This window comes from Suillus discolor (genome assembly GCF_016758755.1).
Source record: "Suillus discolor strain FC423 chromosome Unknown F5147scaffold_13, whole genome shotgun sequence".
Taxonomy (NCBI): domain Eukaryota; kingdom Fungi; phylum Basidiomycota; class Agaricomycetes; order Boletales; family Suillaceae; genus Suillus; species Suillus discolor.
Window position 1 is genome coordinate 48,324 of NW_024541260.1, and position 18,965 is coordinate 67,288.

The window sequence follows — 18,965 nt, forward strand, 5'->3', positions numbered from 1 at the left end:
GAAATTAAAATATGCACTCCCGCGCGCGGCCGCGACCCTCCCTGTTTTTGGTACTTATCTAAGGAATAAAAGAATAAAGGCCGTACCTAGCCATAACCCCAACCATACCATCGATCCCACCTATTTTGTTGTTTTGACCTGCCTGCTATCTCCCGGGAAGAAAAGAAAAACAGAAAAGAAAAGAGATAAGGCTTGTCGTTCTCTCAGAAAAAAACGAAAAAAGAGATTAGAAAGAACGTTCCAAGAAAAGACAAAGACGATGAGATTATGTCAAGGATGAAATAGCGACCCTGAACTTCCGATGAGCGGAGACATTCGAAGAGGAGTAGAGATGATTACTTACAGGTTTGTCCCACAGCGACGCCGTCCGATTTTGCCATGTCGTCGGGATGGGCCGTTATCTTGAGGGGATCCACGTTGCGACGTCGAGGCTGAATTTCCGGAGGACCGCGAATGGGACTAGGAGCGTACATACGTACCACTGACAGCATCGAGTAGAGGGTAGCCAAGCCATTGCCTTCCGCTATTACATCCTCGCTCGGTTCCAAGAGTAAATCGACGCCATCGTCACTGAAGATTGACACCGTGGAGATATCCAAGTTGTCGTTGGGAGGATCTCGTTGAGATGGCTTAGCGACAGAAGGATTGTTTGATGGTGACGAAAGCATCCCACGGGCATGCTGTGAAGTGATGCCACCAACCTTGTGAGCGGAGGAGGGTGACGAAGAGGAAGTGCCAGTAGCGGCAACATGAAGCTGCACTTTCTCACTCTTCATGATCTCTTGAGTGACGAGTGGGGATCCTGGATGTAATACTTGACGAGGTCCGTTCTGCGACAAGGGCTTGCTGAAGTTTCGAATTATGCTGCTGTGAGCCTTCGGTGGGGTACTATGGAGTAGTTCGATGTTCTCCCGAGCTTGTTGGGACGCAATTTCCATTTTCTGAAGCTTGAAAATATAAGCACAAACTGTGAAAGGCGTAGATGTTTGCGTACTTTGCGCTTCATAATCGCTTGTGCATTGTTCGCAAGGTCCAACCGAATATGCACCTTCTGGAGCGTAGTACGTTGCTCTGCGGAATCCCTATTGAGGGTTTCGATCAAGTTGGCCTGCTCCGCATTCTCCCTGAAGAGCATGAGCATCTCATCCAGATGATCTGCGTGGTTCTGCGCCGACTGTGTGCGTTCAAGCTTGAGCTGCTCTTCGACCTCTAGAAGTTGTTTGCGTTCCGCTTTGCAACGTTCCCTGGCTCGTGAAGCTGAGGCGGTGGTCTCCTTGAGTCGGATCTCAAGTTCACGAATTTGTTGCTGCGAGCGTGCCTTTTCCTGCTGGTGCTCAAGGATAAGTGCATCATGCTCGGAGAGTAGACGTTGAGCTTGCAATTCTACGCTATTGAGCAAGAACGCATTCGAGTTCGCCATTCGAGTACTGCGCTCGAGCTCGCGAGAAAGCGTATCACGTTCCGAAGTAAGGGCAGCGATTCGATCCTGATACGCTGCGAACTCCGCCTGGTGGCCGTGGCAAGCTTGGGAAGGATGCTGTTTATCTTTCTTGCGACGAGCATCCTTTATTTCCGAATTGGTCGCCTGTGTCCTAACTCCAGACTCCTGCACATCTGCCAGTAAGCGTCGAATATCCTGAAACGCTGTGAACTCTATCTGGGGGCCGTGACAAGCTTGAGAGGGCTGCTGTTCATCTTCCTTGTGACGAATGTACTTCAGTTCCGAGATTGCAGCAAGTGTCTTGTCTCGCGCATCTGCCAGTACATTTCGTATCTTGCGATGTGGTGCTAGATTTGGCTCTGAAGCGAAGGGATCGTCATCCTTGCGGCGCTCGGATGCATCATGACCAACATTGCGTTGTCGTTTGATTAATTTCCCCCGGCGCTCCGACTCGTGCCTCGTCGTTGAATTCCTTTTGACAGCCGCCGCTGGCTCCATCGACTGAGGTTTCGATGGACGTTCCGCGATGACTTGGACCTCCAACACACAGCCTTGAGAACGAGTGTCCGCTTGAGATCCGCTTGAGATATTTCTGGCACTGGCCTTGCGAGAAACAGTTTCAACCAAAGGACTGGATATCTCAAAGCCCTCCGGATGGGCAATCTGTTCGTCCTGGTCGAAGAGCTTTGACTGGAGCTCGGTGACCTGAGCACCCTGTGGCATATTCAGCTCGTTTATGTTGAAGTCGTATGACCGGATAATCTCAGGCACCCCTGACTGCACTTTGAGATGATCTTGAACAGCATGGCTATGGCGTTGCGCTTTATCGAGGGCTTGGGAAGCAGCCTTCCGTTCCTCGTTGACAGTGACAAGCGAAGTGCGCAGACCCCTAGTTTCCGTTCTTGACTTCCGCGTCTCCGTGCAGTCGAGTTGTGCTTTAAGGTGAGGAAGGATCTGAGCCTTTGTGGCAAGATAGTCGACATTAGTGGCGGGGTCAACCTCTGGATGCAACTCAGCAGTGTCACGATGGGCAACTGGCTTGGCGCGGAAGATGGCTCGATCGACGAAGCTTGGAAGAAAGGAGCGAACTTTGCCCTTGCGCTGGCCTTTGGCTGGACTAGGCGGTCTGAACTGGTCGTATGAGGGAACGCTGGTGTGTTGTTGCATATCGGGAGGCATAGTAGAATGAATAAAGATGTTGAAGATATCGATATGCTGGATGTGTAACAAACGTGAAGCAACGATAAAAGATGGACTGAAGAGAGAGTGGGTGGGTGACGAGCCTTTTGTAAGAGTTGGAGGCTGACTGAGGCTGACATCCGGGAATGAGATTTGAGCCTGGTCTTGTCTTGCTGTCGCACGACTGTTTACGCGACTGCTAGAAAATACAGTGCTTGTGTATATTGCAATAGGAGCAAAATCATTGTACCGTGAATGTCGGTTCCTAGTAACATTATTCACGAGGACATAACTAGGAGTGCGCCGGGTCGCAACGTGTCAATCATGTTTGCAAGGCGGGTTTTTACAAACTGGGAACCGACGCAAGTGTGGACCTATGCGGACTTTGTAGCTAGACCAACGCCTTCTGTGAATTCCGAAAGAAAAGAGGACAATGAAAACGTACAAGTCACTTTAAGAACTGAACGCACAACCATACGAGATCGGTCGAGCTGGCATTAAGCACTGCACTGCATTAACCTGCAATATGAAAGGCCATCAGTGGATGATCATCATAATCTATCACTGTCAAGACTCAACAAAACCTGTGACCTAATCCTTTTCGTGGCTCAGGCACTGCAATATTGAATCCGAAAGGCACTTGCCGAATAGGGACACGTTCACTCTTACCGAGAAGCCTCCCAAGTACCCAACTCACCAGCGACGTTGGTTTACTTTCAAGCGATGGAAGGTAACAAAGACGAAGCCATCAAGTGTCTTTCAATCGCACAAAAATACAAGGATGCTGGCAACCTCCCTTCAGCCCGCAAATTTTGTCAAAAATCTATAAACTTGTTCTCCACACCTGACGCTGCAAAGTTTCTTGAGTCTATCGAGGCCGCGGAGGCATCTGGATCGTCTTCCTCGTCAGCTGGGGCAGGCCCTTCAACATCAAATGGCAATGCACAGGCGTCATCGTCTTCTACAGAGACACACCCATCCGCTTCTGGTGCTAAGCATCGGAGTACGGGCAGTGCGAATGGCACGGCTGGAGGAATGGGAGGGGAGAAACGGGAATTCACTGCTGAGCAGGTGAAGGTTGTGAAACGGGTAAAGGCTTGCAAGGTTACAGAGTATTATGAGATCTTGTCGGTCAAGAAGGATTGCGAGGAGGCTGAGATAAAGAAGGCATACAGAAAGGTACATTAACATGCATGATCTCGCATGCCGACTGATATACGTTCTAATGCTGTGACTCATCATAGCTTGCCCTTGCGCTACATCCTGACAAGAACGGTGCTCCTGGAGCAGATGAAGCATTCAAGAGTACGTCTAGTATTGTCATCACGTACGCGAAGTGTCTCACGTGAACTCACTGCAGTGGTATCCAAAGCCTTCCAAGTGCTTTCAGGTATGCTTGACTTATTCAATGTGCTAGACAGTTCTGACATTCACTCAGACTCCCAGAAGCGAGCAATTTACGACCAATCCGGATCGGATCCAGAATCGCGTTCTGGTGGCATGTCCTCCCGCGGGCCCGGCTTCTCCGCAAGCCCATTTGGTGGCGAGGGCGAGATGAGTCCAGAGGATCTTTTCAACATGTTCTTCGGAGGAGGCGGTATGGCGATGAACCGTGGATTTGGAGGCAGTCCTTTCGGCGGCGGTCCAGTATTCACTGCATCGTTTGGTCCAGGAGGCTTCCGTACGACACGTATGCGTACAAATATGGGGGGTGCGCAAGCACAACAGCAGGGTGAAGGGGCACAGGGTCGTTCGCTGCTTATGCAGCTCCTGCCCCTCATATTGCTTATCGCATTCTCATTCCTGAGTGCAATTCCGGATATGTTCTCTACGTCGATACCCGACCCCCGGTATTCCTTTTCAGCATCAACACGCTTCAATACTGAACGGCAAACGAATGGACTGGGCATCAAATACCATGTTAATGAGCATGAGTTCAAGAATCATCGGCAGATTGCAGCTGACATTGCTGGGGGCACCCATCGACGCGGATCGGCCTTGTCAAGATTTGAAGGGCAAGTGGAACAAGTTTACACCAATACTCTCTACAACGATTGCCAGCGTGGAGTTGATAAGCGGCAACGGAGGAGAGACGCAGAAGTTGGTTTATTCGGTGTTGGCACGGACTGGGAGAAGGTAAAAGCAATAGAGGCGGAGAAAATAGATAGCTGTGAAGAGCTGAAACGTCTGGGTGTCATAAAGTCGTGAAGGTTACTTTGACACCTTGGATTACCCTTGGACTTATGCACACTGCTGGCTTAATTAGTATTACCCTGTTCGATTCTCCATCGTATTCCCCGCCAACGCGGTCGCCCTATGCTTTATTTATGCCAACAATGTGGTCTTCGCTTGCTCTATACTCGCAATGTCACCATGGCTGGATTTCCACTGTCAAAGCTAGTGATGACTAGTTGACTACCTGGTCAGCGAAGTTGGCGGCCTTTTGCTTCCGAAGTTTCGGTACCGGCGGTCACAAGTAGTATTAGTAAAAGTAAGACTCACAAGCGCTTCTGAATTATATTCTGACGCTTGTCCAACTAGCTGAACATCAGCTTTCAGGTGTGGAATGAGCGCAGGGACATCAGATATACTGGCACCAGAACAGGAGCCCGTAGAACTCGCACGTTTTAGAGAACAATGGAAGGCAGAGGTCAGGGAGCGGCAGACTGCTACGTCGGGTGTGCAAACCCAACCCGTTCTCGGTGCCATCACTGCTGCAGAACGCATCATTCCCGCAGCTCGGAGTGATGCCAGCGCGAAACCCGCTACTATCACTAACACACTCTCAGCATCTCCGAGTCGGGGGCCTGCCACCCATGTCGTCGCAGGTGCGCCTGCCGTCACAACGCACGCATCTCACGGCCACTCTAATCTCAGTCCCAATCTGGCTCATGCTATCGAGGTCTACCGCAAAGCTGTTTTTCATGAGCAGCACAGCCAGCTAGATGAGGCTCTTCGGCTCTATCGTCAGGCATTTCGTCTCGATGCGAACGTCGACCGTGCGTACTTCATAGAAGAACAACGCACACATGAGCGTTCTGCTGCTCAGCCACCTAGTCACAAGAAGGCTCCATCTACTGTCTCTGTAGATCAAGTTACACGGGATGTACAGAAGCTCGAAGTGCACAAGTATAGCAAGGATAAATCCTTTGTGACGTCAGGGTTTCTAGCACAAGTGCTCAAGAACTTTCCTGATAACCTTGTCTTTCAACCGGAGAATGAGAAGGAGGGACTACCCATTAATCTCATCCCTGACGAGCTTTTGCTCCAAATCCTCCGAATTCTTGACTACACAACGATTGAGCGGTTTGCGGCTGTCAGTCGTAAGGCACGAATACTTAGTTTGGATTCTGCGATTTGGAGGTATAGTGCTCGTCTCTTGCATGTACTTTGCGTTATAAATATTTGCAACAGAGATTTTGTCCATTTGGCATATAAGCCTCCCCAAATTGCTGATAATGACTCTATAACGAATATCGTGGAACTGTACAGTTCGGACTACCGGAGAGCTTATATTGAACATCCCCCGCTTGCGGATGGATGGAGTTTACATTGCTGTTTGCCATTACATGTAAGTCATGCTGTCAGAGATGGATTGTCTCCACTTTCTTACAAAACCCGTAGGCGGATGGGCTCTAGCGAGAACCCCTGGGTAAACGTACGTAGAAAACTCCCCGACATTTTTGACGTGCTGAGTCGTCACTCCCTTGTAGGTAACTCATCTCATCACATATCATCGATACCTGTAAGTCTCGTGCCCGAGCCATCTCTTACCTATGTTGACATTATCCCAGCCGATTCTTCCCCAACGGACAGGTGTTATCCCTCCTCGCTAACGAGGAATGGCAACCCCAGACCGTTATTCCAATGCTCAAGCCGAGCCTGCGCATGAAGGTATGCACACACCCATCTTATCCCAACCCCAAACTCAACCACATCCATCCTAGGGTTTCTACATTGGTAACTGGTCTCTGTCTGGTAGTACTGTTTACATCACAAACCTTGTCGAGAAGCACCTTTCGCATGCGCACGCCACTACAGAGCCGCAGCCGAACAAGTATTTCTTCCAGATGACGCTCGCGTTGCGTTCACGTCCCCTCGGGCGGTGGAACAAGCTCGATTTTATTGGGTATGACTCAGTCAATGTGGAGGATGGGGAAGCGGTGCCGCTGCCGCTGAGGAACGAACGGTCGTTTTGGTTCTCGAAGGTGAAGAGCTGGGCGGGGTATTAGAATGGGTTGATATACGAGTATGATGAGCGCTGGAAGTTTCTCATGCACGAGACCGAGTATATGTGTTGTAACATTTAATATTCGATGAATGAGTATCAATGAGTCGACATGTACGCGTCCAACCAAACATCGTCACCACTCGTAAGCTAAACATCATAGCAATTCAATAGCAAGCTGCAACTAAACCCTGGCCAGGATAACAAGAATTAGAAAACTGCACAAATCGTTAGCGGACATAATGAACATGAGGATATAATCGTGATGCAATACAGTAAACTTGTTCTGCGACTAGCGATTCTCTATGTGCGACGGTTCTGAATCGTGATTGATAAAAAAGTGCAAAGTGAAAAAATAATTCAGGTCTGATGCATGGGTATCGATTCCTTGTTCAAATCTACATGCCTGACTGACGGTTGAGCATGTAGAGCTGCAAATCTTGCCAGCCTACAAAAATCCATGTTAACACCTTACACTGATAGAAGAACAGACCAGGTACTCGCCTCCTCCAACCCGACACATGACCTTCTTCGACATCCCGCCACCCCTTGCCCCGGAGCGCGTCAGCGTGGTCAGCTTACAAGTCACCACTTTCCTACTCAAACTATTCGAAAACGCATACGACGCCCTAATCTCCTCTCCCTCCTTCGGCGGCGTCTTGAGCGGAGGATCTACACGCTCAACCAGCAGCCCGTGCGGAATCGCATTCACAATCGCCGCCACCTCCACGTCGAGTGGGTCCTTGTCACTCGCAGGGACGTACAAGTGTATCGGGTCGCGCTCCATGGGTGTGTACGACCCTGACCGTGACCCGGGACGCGAGTTGGGCGTCCGGGTCGTCGACGAATCACGAAACGATGAAGGAGGGAGCTTCCCCGCGACAGTTTGCCGCGCAGATGTACGCATCCCGCTGTTTCCTGCACCCCCGTAAAACGGGACCTGTTGAGCTTTTGCTTTCAATTGTGATTCGGGCGTCTGTGCCCTGAGGAGAGACCCTGGAGTAAGGGGGCTTTGGGGACGGTAGAAGGACATCGTTGACGAGGGACGCGATTCAGAGGAGACGTGCACGCTGGGAAGGGGTATTTGTGATCGGCTTGGAGGGCGTGGTGGGGGTATGCGTACGCCGCTCGAGGTATACGAACAGAACGTGCTGGGAGATGTATTGGCATGCGGAGGCGAAAATGCGCGCTGCATCAGAGTCGTAAGCTCTTCCTCGTCATCAGCATCAGACTGCCGCACAGACACGGGACGCCAGTGTACCGCGGGGGCGGGAATTTGACTTGGGGTCTTGGGCCGTGGGCGTGGTGTCGCCCCAAGACTGGGCGTTTGAGCTCGTGATGGTGGACGTAGAGGTGGAAGAGGAGGAATAGAAGGGTTTGTGGATGCAGACGAAGTTACGGGAGACCAAGGCCGTGAAGACGCATTTGAACTACGGCTGAGGCTCCTTCGTGAAGGCGTGCTCGGCACAAGAGGGGCACATTCCGGGATGAGGACAGACTTTGCGTTTGGCCGCTTTGGAGGAGTGGGCTTGATGGTCGCTGCAGGATCCGGTGCTTCTACTTTTGTTGAGCTGTTCCATGGTTGTTTAGACGTTTTCAGTTTCACAGTTGAATTCGGGTCGTCAATACGGTCAAGGCGTTTGGGGGCGGGGGAAGATTCGGGCGTGAGGCTGCGGCTATACTTGTGTTCCTTCTCTGGTGTAAGTGGGGCACCACTGGTAGACCGATTGAATGCGAATATAGAGGTGCGTTGTCGTCGAAGTGCTTTAGCTGGCTCCGATGACGGACCCTGTGATTGTGAAGAGTCTCTTGACACCGAAGACAATTCTCGTGATACGGGCAAGGGAGTGACGGGCACCGGAGGCGACCGCACATGACCAGCAATCTTCCTTGCAAACTTCCTCAGTGGCGATATGCTCCGCGAAAGAGTGCTCGTAGAACTCGTTGCTCGGCTCGGTGCACGACCTTTCGAAGAGCGATTCGCGGGCGTTGCAAGGAACCCGTTTGCTGTATATCCCGATGTTATGGAACCTGATTCGCTTGGCACCACATCACCACCCGTGAGGATCTTTCGCACGGCTTCCATCTCTTTTTCTGTCTTGGCCATTCGCTCCTTGAGGATCCGCCACCTCTTAGCAGATTCCCCGTGACGTCGGAGTGTCTCCCCGTTCTTCGTGACACGATTCTGCACGCCATTGTCAATGATTGCAAGTACCTTGGACGTGGCTGGGACGTAATGCCTAGAAGAAGTGTGAGTGAGAAGTAAAATGCAAAAGGAGAAAATCCACTTTTTCTTTGCTTCAAACGAGCTGAGCAACTCGTTGAATACTTCGATGCTCAATGGATTCTTGTCTGAACTAACTGAGCCCCTGTACGAGGACTGCGAGAGAGAATCTTCTGCGCCTCCCCTGTGTACCTGCCAAATGAAATCCTGCGCGGTGTTTGTGAAAATGATACAGATATCAAGAATACAAGAACACACACCTGACAACGATTGACTGCCTTCTCTAAGCTTCCCATCATTCCGTCTGCCTGTTCTGTGACGGTTCTGAACACAGTAAGCCATTTATCCTCTTTCAACTCCTCCCTGAGAACATCTGTGTCACTCTGCACGGCCTCCCACTCGGTAACGAGGACTACATGCTTGCGGACCAGTCCAACTTGTTCAGAGTCAGGGGTGGTACCATTGGACTGGTTCTGAAAGGGGGCGACAGATTCAGACACGGATTTCATGCCATGGGCGACAGCCTCAAGGCGTTCGTCAAGAGTCATAAGAGCTTTGTCGATGACGATGGTCGTGGCGGCAGCATCACCTGAAGACTGAGACTTATGCCGTAGTTCCTGTATTTCTGAGGGTTGTGTGAGTAAGAAATGGATGGGGCTAAGAAGTCGCGTACCAAATATACGCGTCTGAATGTCCGATATACTATACGAGAGTTCGGTGATGTGTGTGGAGATGGCGAGGAGACGAATGTCTCTGCAATGCGCGCGTTAGGTCACGAGCCAGATTGAAGTTAATTGGAAGAGAACTCACTCATGGCTCTTTCGCTTCCCCTTGTCTCTCCCAAGCAATGAACGCGACGCGGTGATGGTGAGATTTTCTGTTCTGCCGTAAACACCTGCCTCGAGGCAACGGACTGGAGAACGGAATGACGCACCTTCATCTGCATGATTCAAGGAGCCACCGGATGATGATGAACTTGAGGATGGTGTTGGAGACGGGCGGAGAGAACGGTACTGAGAGAACGGGGTAGAGTCGGAGGTAGACATGGACAAGGCTGGAGAAAGAAGGGTAGCCATCATCAACAGGGACAGCTATTATATGAACTGTTGATGTGAACTGCAGTTACTGGCTGTTAGTTGATGGGCCACGGCGGTTGGATGACCACGCCAGACGTAGCTAAGGCTAGCGAATAATTCAAAGACAAAGTTCAACTACACGGTCACTGATGCTCGTCTCTGCCGTTATTAACTGCTTGAAGTGTCGTGAATAGTGTGCAGCCAGTACCGTAATGATGATCCGAGTAGTAGTCTGGCGAAGAGCGATATTTGTAAACGATTAATCCTTATAAGCTTGATATTTGTGGTTATCAATAATAACGAAATAGCCTATATAGCAACCTTTGACCCAAATCATCATATTCAGTATTAATATTGTATTACTGTCCCCCAACAGCGACATTGCTGGCGTGGCTAATAAGTTGTCCAGGCTGCTGCGCTGAACAATAGGGGTAAGCCATCGTTGTTGCAATCGTCGTCGTCGACAATTGATTATGTTTCCACTTGTCATCCAGGACTCGGAATAAGTATACTTCGACCACGCCTGGGCCAGCTGCAGAGAAGTTGTTCCTTTCCCTTTGCTCAATACCGCTTGCCACTTTTCAATTGTGGCAGTGATCAAGTCGACGCCATCGAACGTTATGAAGGAGCTGAGACGGCAAAGCCATCAACAAATGAGCGCTGAGCTCTGCCCTTGATCCTCCGAATTGGACTTCCCATAAATATTCAAAGATTCTTCCGTTTTGCGAGATCATCATGCTGCGGACTGCGTGTCTGTTGACGAGGTATGCGGCATCCAAATTATTCCATTCATGGTCAGTGAAGTCCATTCCCTAGGCCTAGCGCCACAGAAAAACCGCCCTGCGCCTCGGGCCATATCAGTAGTGAGAGGTACTACGACGCACTTGCCTGATTCGTGCAACCTTGGAGTTGCCTTGGAGCAATTGAATTCCTTCACCTGCGGCCTCGGACATGTAATTGGGATGAGTATGGTACCAGTACATAATTTTAACGCCGCAGCTCGTCCCCGACAATTCGTCACTACTTTAGAAATTCCTACAACCCATCCACCAATGCCATCCACTATACTGCGGTTCATGCACGATCGACTTTGCCATGTGGTCCATGTTTTCTTCAATATGGCGCTCTTCAAAGTGCATACAAAGAGCACGCGAATCGTTCAATGTGAATAACGTCAAGTTCGTCGTCGTAACCACCATCATACACAGCACTCCGCTCTGGAGGCACCGAGGCACCCCGGGGGTTGAAGCAAATTTGACGTGCTCGAACTTCGTGTGCTCGTATCTCGGCATTAAACTCGTAGCTTCTCGGACAACATTTCAGGCAATGCTGCCCCGCGAACTAGACAAGCCATTCAGAAGCTTCAAGAAACTGTATATCCATGAGGCTGCTTTTTCGGACGGACTCTGAACGGTGGGCAGGGAGCACTGCGGTCTCATCAACTCGTTGCATAGTCTCCTAGTTAAACCAATAAAAAACAGTGGAAACCACAGATTTACTTATAGAGTGATAGGCCCAACTCATCTATGTAATGGGCTTGGTACATCAGAGACTGATTTCAAATATCCTAACCTGCCCAACTCATAACTCACCCCCACTGTTGCCTCGGAAACTGGATAAGTCAATCGGGAGAGGATGCTTTGGCAGATGGACAAGTTTCATCTGGTACGGTTGCGGGATGTTCAAGTTGATGGTTGAAAGGAAGTTGAAACGTTGATGATCGGACCGTCACGTTGCCGTACTTGCTGAAGCGGCGCTCCCAGGATCTAACTGCGCTACACCTACTATAGTTCAACTTCAACCGAGACAATGCGGTCCCCAGGGACGTTCCTACTACTACTACTCCCAGCAGTCCTCGCCTTTAAACCATCCGACTTCAAGACATGCTCCCAGTCCGGTTTCTGTCGCAGAGGACGCGCCCTCGCAGAACGCTCACAAGAATTATCATCATGGCATTCTCCGTACTCAATTGAACCCCCAGAACTTAGCCCTCATCAACCAGGCTTCACCACAAATGTCCATTCGTCTGTCTATCCCAATGTCAAATTCGTGCTTGATGTTATTATACACGAGGAGGGCATTGTGCGCGTGCGAATGGACGAAGAGAACGGACTGAGGAAACGATATAACGAAGCTACTCAGTGGGCGCTCATTGGGGAACCTTTGTTGAGTGATGATGTCTTCTGGACCGTCGACAGTAAAAAAGCCAAAGCTGTTTATGGACCAAAGAAGGATATGGAGCTCGTCATCGACTTTAACCCTCTCAAAATCACGCTTTTCCGGGGTGGTGTGGAACAGGTCGTATTGAACGGGCGCGGTTTACTGCACATGGAGCATTTCAGGACAAAGGAGGACTCTAAATTAGTTGAACATATCGAAGGCGAGGGACAATCTGTCCTCCAAGTCAACTCTGCAGCATGGTTCGAAGGCGACACCCAAGACGCCTTCTGGGACGAAACCTTCTCCTCATGGACAGACACAAAACCCAAAGGTACGTCCCACACTCACCATCGACGCTGAGACTACAGCACCCAACGTCCACAGGCCCCGAATCACTCTCCCTCGACATAACTTTCCCCAATCACGCCCACGTATACGGAATCCCCCAACATGCCACAAACCTTTCCCTCCCAAGCACAACAGGCCCCACCGCAAGATATACCGACCCCTTCCGTCTCTACAATTCAGATGTCTTCGAATACCTCGCCGACTCGCCGACTTCTCTCTACGGCTCGATTCCGCTCATGCACGCGCATTCTGCAACGTCGACGGTGGCCGTTTTTAATGCCATTGCGTCGGAAACATGGATCGATATCGCTCATGTAAAAGGTGGTGTAGAAACGCACTGGATATCCGAATCTGGGATCCTGGACGTGTTCCTACTCCCAGGCCCAACACCCACCGACGTCTTCACCCAATACGCACATCTGACAGGAACAGCGCCCCTCCCAGCCCACTGGTCACTCGGATATCACCAGTGCCGCTGGAACTATGTCAGTTCAGACGACGTGCGCGGTGTACAGGATAGGTTTGATGAGGATGATTTTCCGGTGGATGTCTTTTGGTTGGATATCGAGTATGCGGAGGATCACAAGTACTTTATGTGGAATAAGAAGACGTTCCCAGATCCGGTGGAGATGACGAAGGATGTGGAGGCTGTCGAGCGAAAGGTCTGTTTTGTTTCGCTCATTCATTCATTCATTCATCTTTCGCAATGAATCTTGCGCTCACGCATATACACGCTAGATGGTAATCATCGTCGACCCCCACTTAAAACGCTCAAACGACTACCCGGTATACAAACGCGCATCCGAACTAGAAGTCCTCGTTAAACCAAAGAACGGCGAGGGCGAATATGAAGGATGGTGTTGGCCCGGCTCCAGCTCATGGATCGACTTTTTCCATCCTGGTTCTTGGGACTTTTGGATTTCACTGTTCAAGACGGATACTATCGATGGTCAGTGGAGTTGGACAGAGAGCACTAACAATGTCGGTATTTGGAACGATATGAACGAGGTACGTTTTCTTCGATATTGGAGTGGCTTGCTTACTTATCAGCGAACACGAACTGCTAGCCGTCAGTGTTCAACGGACCGGAAATCACGATGCCGAAAGATAACATCCATTACGGTGGTTGGGAGCATAGAGACGTGCACAACATCAACGGAATGCTCTTCGTACGTCCCTCATCTCCTTTCTGAGTCTGTCAGTCAAGCTTACGATACTAATTCCCTGCAGGCAAATCTCACATTCCAAGCGGCAGAAGCCCGCACAGACCCCCCACGACGCCCATTCGTCCTCACCCGCGCCTTCTACGCTGGTTCTCAGCGTTTCGGTGCGATGTGGACCGGCGATAATCTTGGTACGTGGGAGCATATGGCTGTTGGGATTAAGATGGTGCTTGCGAATGGAGTTGGGGGGATGCCTTTTGCTGGATGTAAGTCCTTCCTCCTTTTCTCCCTATCAACTTCATTTCTAATTATCCACTTGCTCACAGCCGATGTCGGCGGCTTCTTCGGAAACCCCGAACCTGAAATGTTAGTGCGCTGGTACGTAGTGGGCGCATTCTCGCCCTTCTTCCGCGCACATGCGCATATCGACACGAAACGCCGAGAACCGTACCTTCTTGAGGAGCCCTACAAGAGTTTAGTGAGGGATATTTTGAGGTTGAGGTATTCGATGCTTCCTGTGTGGTATACTGCATTTAGGGAGACGAGTGAGAATGGGGTTCCTATTCTCCGGTGCGTTTTTTCTTCCTCCGTTGGACGATGTGATTGATGTGTGTTTGAATGGGCAGGCCTCAATATATTATGTTCCCCGAGGACGAAGCTGGGTTTGGAATTGATGATCAGTTTTATGTTGGGTCGTCGGGGTTACTTGTTAAGCCTGTGACGGAGAAGGGGGTGAAGGAGGTTTCTGTGTATATTGCTGAGGATCAGGTTCGTTCTTTTCCTCTTGCTTTCATTTCTCCGCACACCCAACTACCTAGGTCTACTACGACTACTTCACCAACCAGCCCCACCGCCCCAAAAACCGACAGATAACCCTCCCCGCAAACCTCGACCAAATCCCTCTCCTCATCCGCGGAGGCTCTATCATCCCCACCCGCGAACGTCCGCGCCGTTCCTCGCCACTGATGAAACACGACCCGTTCACACTCCGCATCGCGCTTGATACTTCGGGCAATGCGCGCGGGGAGGTGTATCTTGATGATGGCGAGACGTATGGGTATGGCAGGGGGGATGTTGTTTGGCGTGGGTTCGGTGCGGAGAGCACGAAAGGAAAGGGGAAAGGGACTGGGACGATGCGCATCTCGTCCGTTGATCTTGCCGTAAGAACGCAAGTGGGTGCGTACGACCCCAAGAACGAGTTCGCGCGCAGTGTGGGGGATGTAAGAGTGGAAAAGCTGGTCGTTCTTGGACTTGGGAAGAAGCCTTTGAGTGTTATTTTGGAGGGCGGAAGTGAACTTGAGTGGGAATTTGCGTCGAAGGATGGGGCGGGGGTGTTGGTCATCAAAGATCCTGCAGTGCGCGTGGTGGATGATTGGGCTGTCGTTGTGAAGTTGGAGTGAGATACCATCCTAATATTGTTTATATCACTCGTGCATTGTGAATGTTCATCTGCTTTCATGTTTTCATCGATTATCTTTGACGCGCAAGATTTGTTTAAAAATGATATATCTTTGAGGCATATGACATGCTTGTAAAACTTTGCCACATCGACAAGCATGGGTACATGCTAAGTGTTCTGGCGCTCCACTTGCAAGTACTTGCACTTGAGGTCTTCAAGTGTTCGCCATCAATTCAAATCGTGTCGTTAATAGCGTTCAATTAGCATATGTTCCAAGTAGTGAGAGCACTGAGAGGTGCTACGACGCACAGTGCACTTGCCTGATTTGCGCAACATCAATTAAATTCCTTCACCTGGTTCGTGGAGGGATGATGGTACCAGTACATGATTCTAACGCCGCAGCTCGTTCCGACAATCCGTCGCTATTTTAGAAATTCCGGTAGCCCATGTCTGATTAACTTTGCCATGTGGTCTCGATAGGGCGCTCTTCAAAGTGCATACGAAGAGCATGTGAACCGGACCTGGTCTCCACTCCGGAGGGATTTTGATACTGTTGCGGGATGTTCAAGTTGAGAGGTGTTGAAACGTTGATGGTTGAAAGGAAGTTGATGATGGGACCCGTAGTCGTTGTACTTCAATGCTGAAGCGCTCGCTACGCGTCATGACAGTGCTACGATGATATGAGTATTTTCTCGACGTTGACTGGCGATTGGGTACGGTAATAACGAATTACCTTCTGCAAGCCGTTTGTTTATAGATATTTTGTTTATTACGAGAAAGGGAACCACGGTAGTAAAGACTGGTTACGAGTCAACGTTCTACGTCGTGCATGTGACAAGTAGTTACAAGACAATACTATATACAAAGTGAGTGGATATATACGAATAACGATTTTGATAATGGCTTGCTTTGACCACGTACCGCGTGCAATCTCCGCCTCCATGCATTGCTTTATGCGAGCATCCTGCGGATGCGGTATATCTCTACCGAGCCTATACGAGGCAATGGTACTGATCACTCAAATACGGGAGTCACACAAAAAAGCAGAGAGCTACGTGCTTTTTCTCCTTTTCTTATTCGTTCTAGCCTTGTTCTTTGCCAACAGAACGATCTTCCGACTGTTGAGAATGCGGGAATCATTGAAGTCTGCACACTGACAGGATTTGCGCAAATTCGGGGATAACTAGCTTTGTTCTCGAATTAGAAGGTAAATCAGCGCACACTGCCGCGCTTATTGTTAATCATCAATGGATTGTCCACAATTGATTTGTGGATAGTACGCGGTGCCAACATACTTATAAAACGCAGAACTCTGAGTTAGTCTCTGTCCGACACCTTGCTAGGAGTCACGCCTTCAAGCCAGTCAAAGAGTGTGTACTACTTATTTTCGCTACTCTATCACGAACATGCCTTCTCTTTTTTCGAAACTGTCTGAAGCTTTAAAGGTGGATATATATGCTTAGATTCCATGTTCTCTCTCTAACATTTCTTAAAGACTGCGACTCCGCAGCAGACTGGACGTCCCAAGAAACGACGACCCTTCAAAATTGCCCGATCACCCCTGGCGCATAACATTCAGTGCTACGGATATGCAGTCTCTTCTGAATGGCTCGTCCGGTTCGCGGAACAACACTGCCCAGAAGATTTGCCAGATCGTGATCACACAGACTATGAAGACGTTGCCACGACGCGAGCCTATGAACTCCTTGCATCTTTGTCGGGCATCTATTACTTGGACTACAGAAATTGTTTGAATCCCCCGCCGGGAGGCGTCATCCCTCCAGAGTGGATCGGTGTGTTCCGCGGTAAATACGATGATGCACCCGACGAAGTACTGGATGCCATTCAAATTGACACCATTCAGGTGTTTTATGTGTGCTCGGATAGAGGAGATTTTGAAATGCGTCCTACGCAGAAACAGCTCAACACCTTGACCAAGTTGATCGGGCACGCACCGCAATGGTGGGTGGCTTATGGGCCTGGACCCTGGTAGGGGTTTTTGGAACCCTCTCTATCCCTCTCATCGTGTACTCTACCGCATATCTATCACAGTTCACAATCATATGCAATGTACATACATCTTATACGATTTCACCTAGTTCATGGCGAAGTTAGGCAAACCGAATATATGTATACGTATGGACTTCACCTCGAAATTACCTTCCGAGTCTACTCAGATCTGAGAGTTTGACATCTCTGCAAATGAAATGATTGGTCTGACTGGACGACGGTTTGAGCCGTCCAATTCTGTGGGTCCTCGGAGATTCTGGGAAATTGTAGGTGTCACCCTATACGTTGTACATGTACATGTGTAGTGGTTTGCTGATCATGTAACTCCATTTGTATAATCGTCATTTGACTGCACTAGGGAGTACTGTGAGTCGTGTCAACATGACACATAAGGTAGACTACATATGCATGTAGTGTCTAGTAATATAGGTATTATAAAATACTCATGTATATAATATTAATATTAGAACGGCCAGGTTCTCGCGCACAGCGCAGTAATTGCTAGCAGCGTCGACCGACAGTATAGTACCCTGAAGGACAGTGAATATTGCAAAGCCCCTCGGATAGATTTAATCTATGATTATATGGGAAAACCGAGAAAAATCAAGATCATCACGTCAAGGGGTTACATCTTGGCACATTGCACTGAGACTTTGAGGGGGTACCAGGCCCAGGGCCATATTTGGAACGGAATATTTGATCAGGGCCGCGGATCAGGCCTGCAGGCCTCAGGCAGTGTGCACGCGTCGCGAACAAGATATGGGGTTGTCGGCGTTTCGTGGCCCATCAATTGTGTAGTATATGCTTGCCCCTGTCATCAGGGTGCTCTCAGGTAGCCTATTAGTATCTAGTAGTATGCAAACGTATTACTCACAAAGATCTCATATAGGTTTTGTGCCTCGATCTGAGACGTTTGACTGACATCAAATGCGTCGACAGCCGGATGCATATTGCTAGAGAAACATAAGAGTGGCATTCTTGATAACGAGCCGACGGTATTCTGGCACATACCGTTTGACTCCCGACGGAGAGCACAGGAAAAATCTTGAAGCTTGAAGTACTCAAGCTGTCGCCGGCAGGAACGGGTTTACATAAAAGTAAGTCGCTGGCATGAGATAGGTGACTGAATACTACTTACTATAATATCTTGATCCTGGACTCGGACATGTTTCCAGATCTCCTGTGCATGTTGTTTTACCGATTCAACCTAAGCTTGTCAACGTGACGTTGAATGAGAACAAATAATGGTGGTTCGAACATCCTTGAACGTTGCGATGGCCCAGTATACGTAAGTGCTGACGAGAATTAAACTCCGTAGGTACAAGGTACTTCACTGCACTTTGCAAGGCACGCGTCACTGCTGCGGTCCATTCGTAACAGATCTCCATTTCGTGATTTTTGTCTACAGCACTCAACTTTAAAGTAATTGCTTACCTACTTCACTGGGTATGTCCTACATACTATATTTCGGGCATTAAATTCAACAGAACGTTGGAGCGGGCACGGACTGCAAGGGAACCAAGGCCAGACCTCTATAGCGGGAGGCATCTATTGAGGACAGAGACAGACTACGACCGTGAGTCCGTGACACGATCCAGGACCCCAGCCACTCCTGACCTCATCTGGCCCCGCTCCAACGTTTCATTGGTCACCGTGACTAAAGTGATCAAGTAAGTTTAGAGTTGCTTTGCGCTGATTCAGGACCTCGTGAGTCACTGACGCCCGTGCTAACGGTGG

General features: G+C 49.6%; 5 protein-coding genes across 5 annotated transcripts; 3 read left to right on the forward strand and 2 right to left on the reverse strand.

Annotated features, from left to right (window-relative positions):
* Window positions 1–9: 9 nt before the first annotated feature.
* F5147DRAFT_58083 (uncharacterized protein) lies at window positions 10–2,901 on the reverse strand. The gene is made up of 3 exons (XM_041431568.1): window positions 995–2,901; window positions 344–947; window positions 10–290 (listed from the first exon to the last, which is right to left on the reverse strand). The coding sequence occupies exons 1-3, from the start codon at window positions 2,618–2,620 to the stop codon at window positions 271–273; spliced, it is 2,250 nt and encodes a 749-aa protein (XP_041295533.1). The 5' UTR covers window positions 2,621–2,901; the 3' UTR covers window positions 10–270.
* Window positions 2,902–3,288: 387 nt separating this feature from the next.
* F5147DRAFT_608370 (uncharacterized protein) lies at window positions 3,289–5,009 on the forward strand. Its single transcript, XM_041432381.1, has 4 exons — window positions 3,289–3,799; window positions 3,865–3,925; window positions 3,981–4,010; window positions 4,059–5,009. Exons 1-4 carry the CDS (start codon window positions 3,344–3,346, stop codon window positions 4,826–4,828), a joined length of 1,317 nt encoding a protein of 438 aa, XP_041295534.1. The 5' UTR covers window positions 3,289–3,343; the 3' UTR covers window positions 4,829–5,009.
* A 177-nt stretch (window positions 5,010–5,186) lies between these two features.
* Window positions 5,187–7,049, forward strand: F5147DRAFT_789964 (uncharacterized protein; the record flags this gene model as incomplete). The annotated part of the gene is made up of 5 exons (XM_041443039.1): window positions 5,187–5,983; window positions 6,035–6,278; window positions 6,334–6,365; window positions 6,415–6,514; window positions 6,568–7,049. 5 exons carry the CDS (start codon window positions 5,187–5,189, stop codon window positions 6,850–6,852), a joined length of 1,458 nt encoding a protein of 485 aa, XP_041295535.1. The 3' UTR covers window positions 6,853–7,049.
* On the reverse strand, window positions 7,050–10,373 carry F5147DRAFT_58091 (uncharacterized protein). The gene is made up of 7 exons (XM_041431575.1): window positions 10,007–10,373; window positions 9,883–9,949; window positions 9,746–9,825; window positions 9,333–9,697; window positions 9,137–9,279; window positions 7,353–9,088; window positions 7,050–7,296 (listed from the first exon to the last, which is right to left on the reverse strand). The coding sequence occupies exons 1-7, from the start codon at window positions 10,149–10,151 to the stop codon at window positions 7,247–7,249; spliced, it is 2,586 nt and encodes an 861-aa protein (XP_041295536.1). The 5' UTR covers window positions 10,152–10,373; the 3' UTR covers window positions 7,050–7,246.
* A 1,522-nt stretch (window positions 10,374–11,895) lies between these two features.
* Window positions 11,896–15,285, forward strand: F5147DRAFT_608378 (glycoside hydrolase family 31 protein). The gene is made up of 8 exons (XM_041432382.1): window positions 11,896–12,639; window positions 12,693–13,318; window positions 13,395–13,664; window positions 13,724–13,825; window positions 13,887–14,085; window positions 14,146–14,389; window positions 14,446–14,587; window positions 14,638–15,285. The coding sequence occupies exons 1-8, from the start codon at window positions 11,958–11,960 to the stop codon at window positions 15,217–15,219; spliced, it is 2,847 nt and encodes a 948-aa protein (XP_041295537.1). The 5' UTR covers window positions 11,896–11,957; the 3' UTR covers window positions 15,220–15,285.
* Window positions 15,286–18,965: the final 3,680 nt, after the last annotated feature.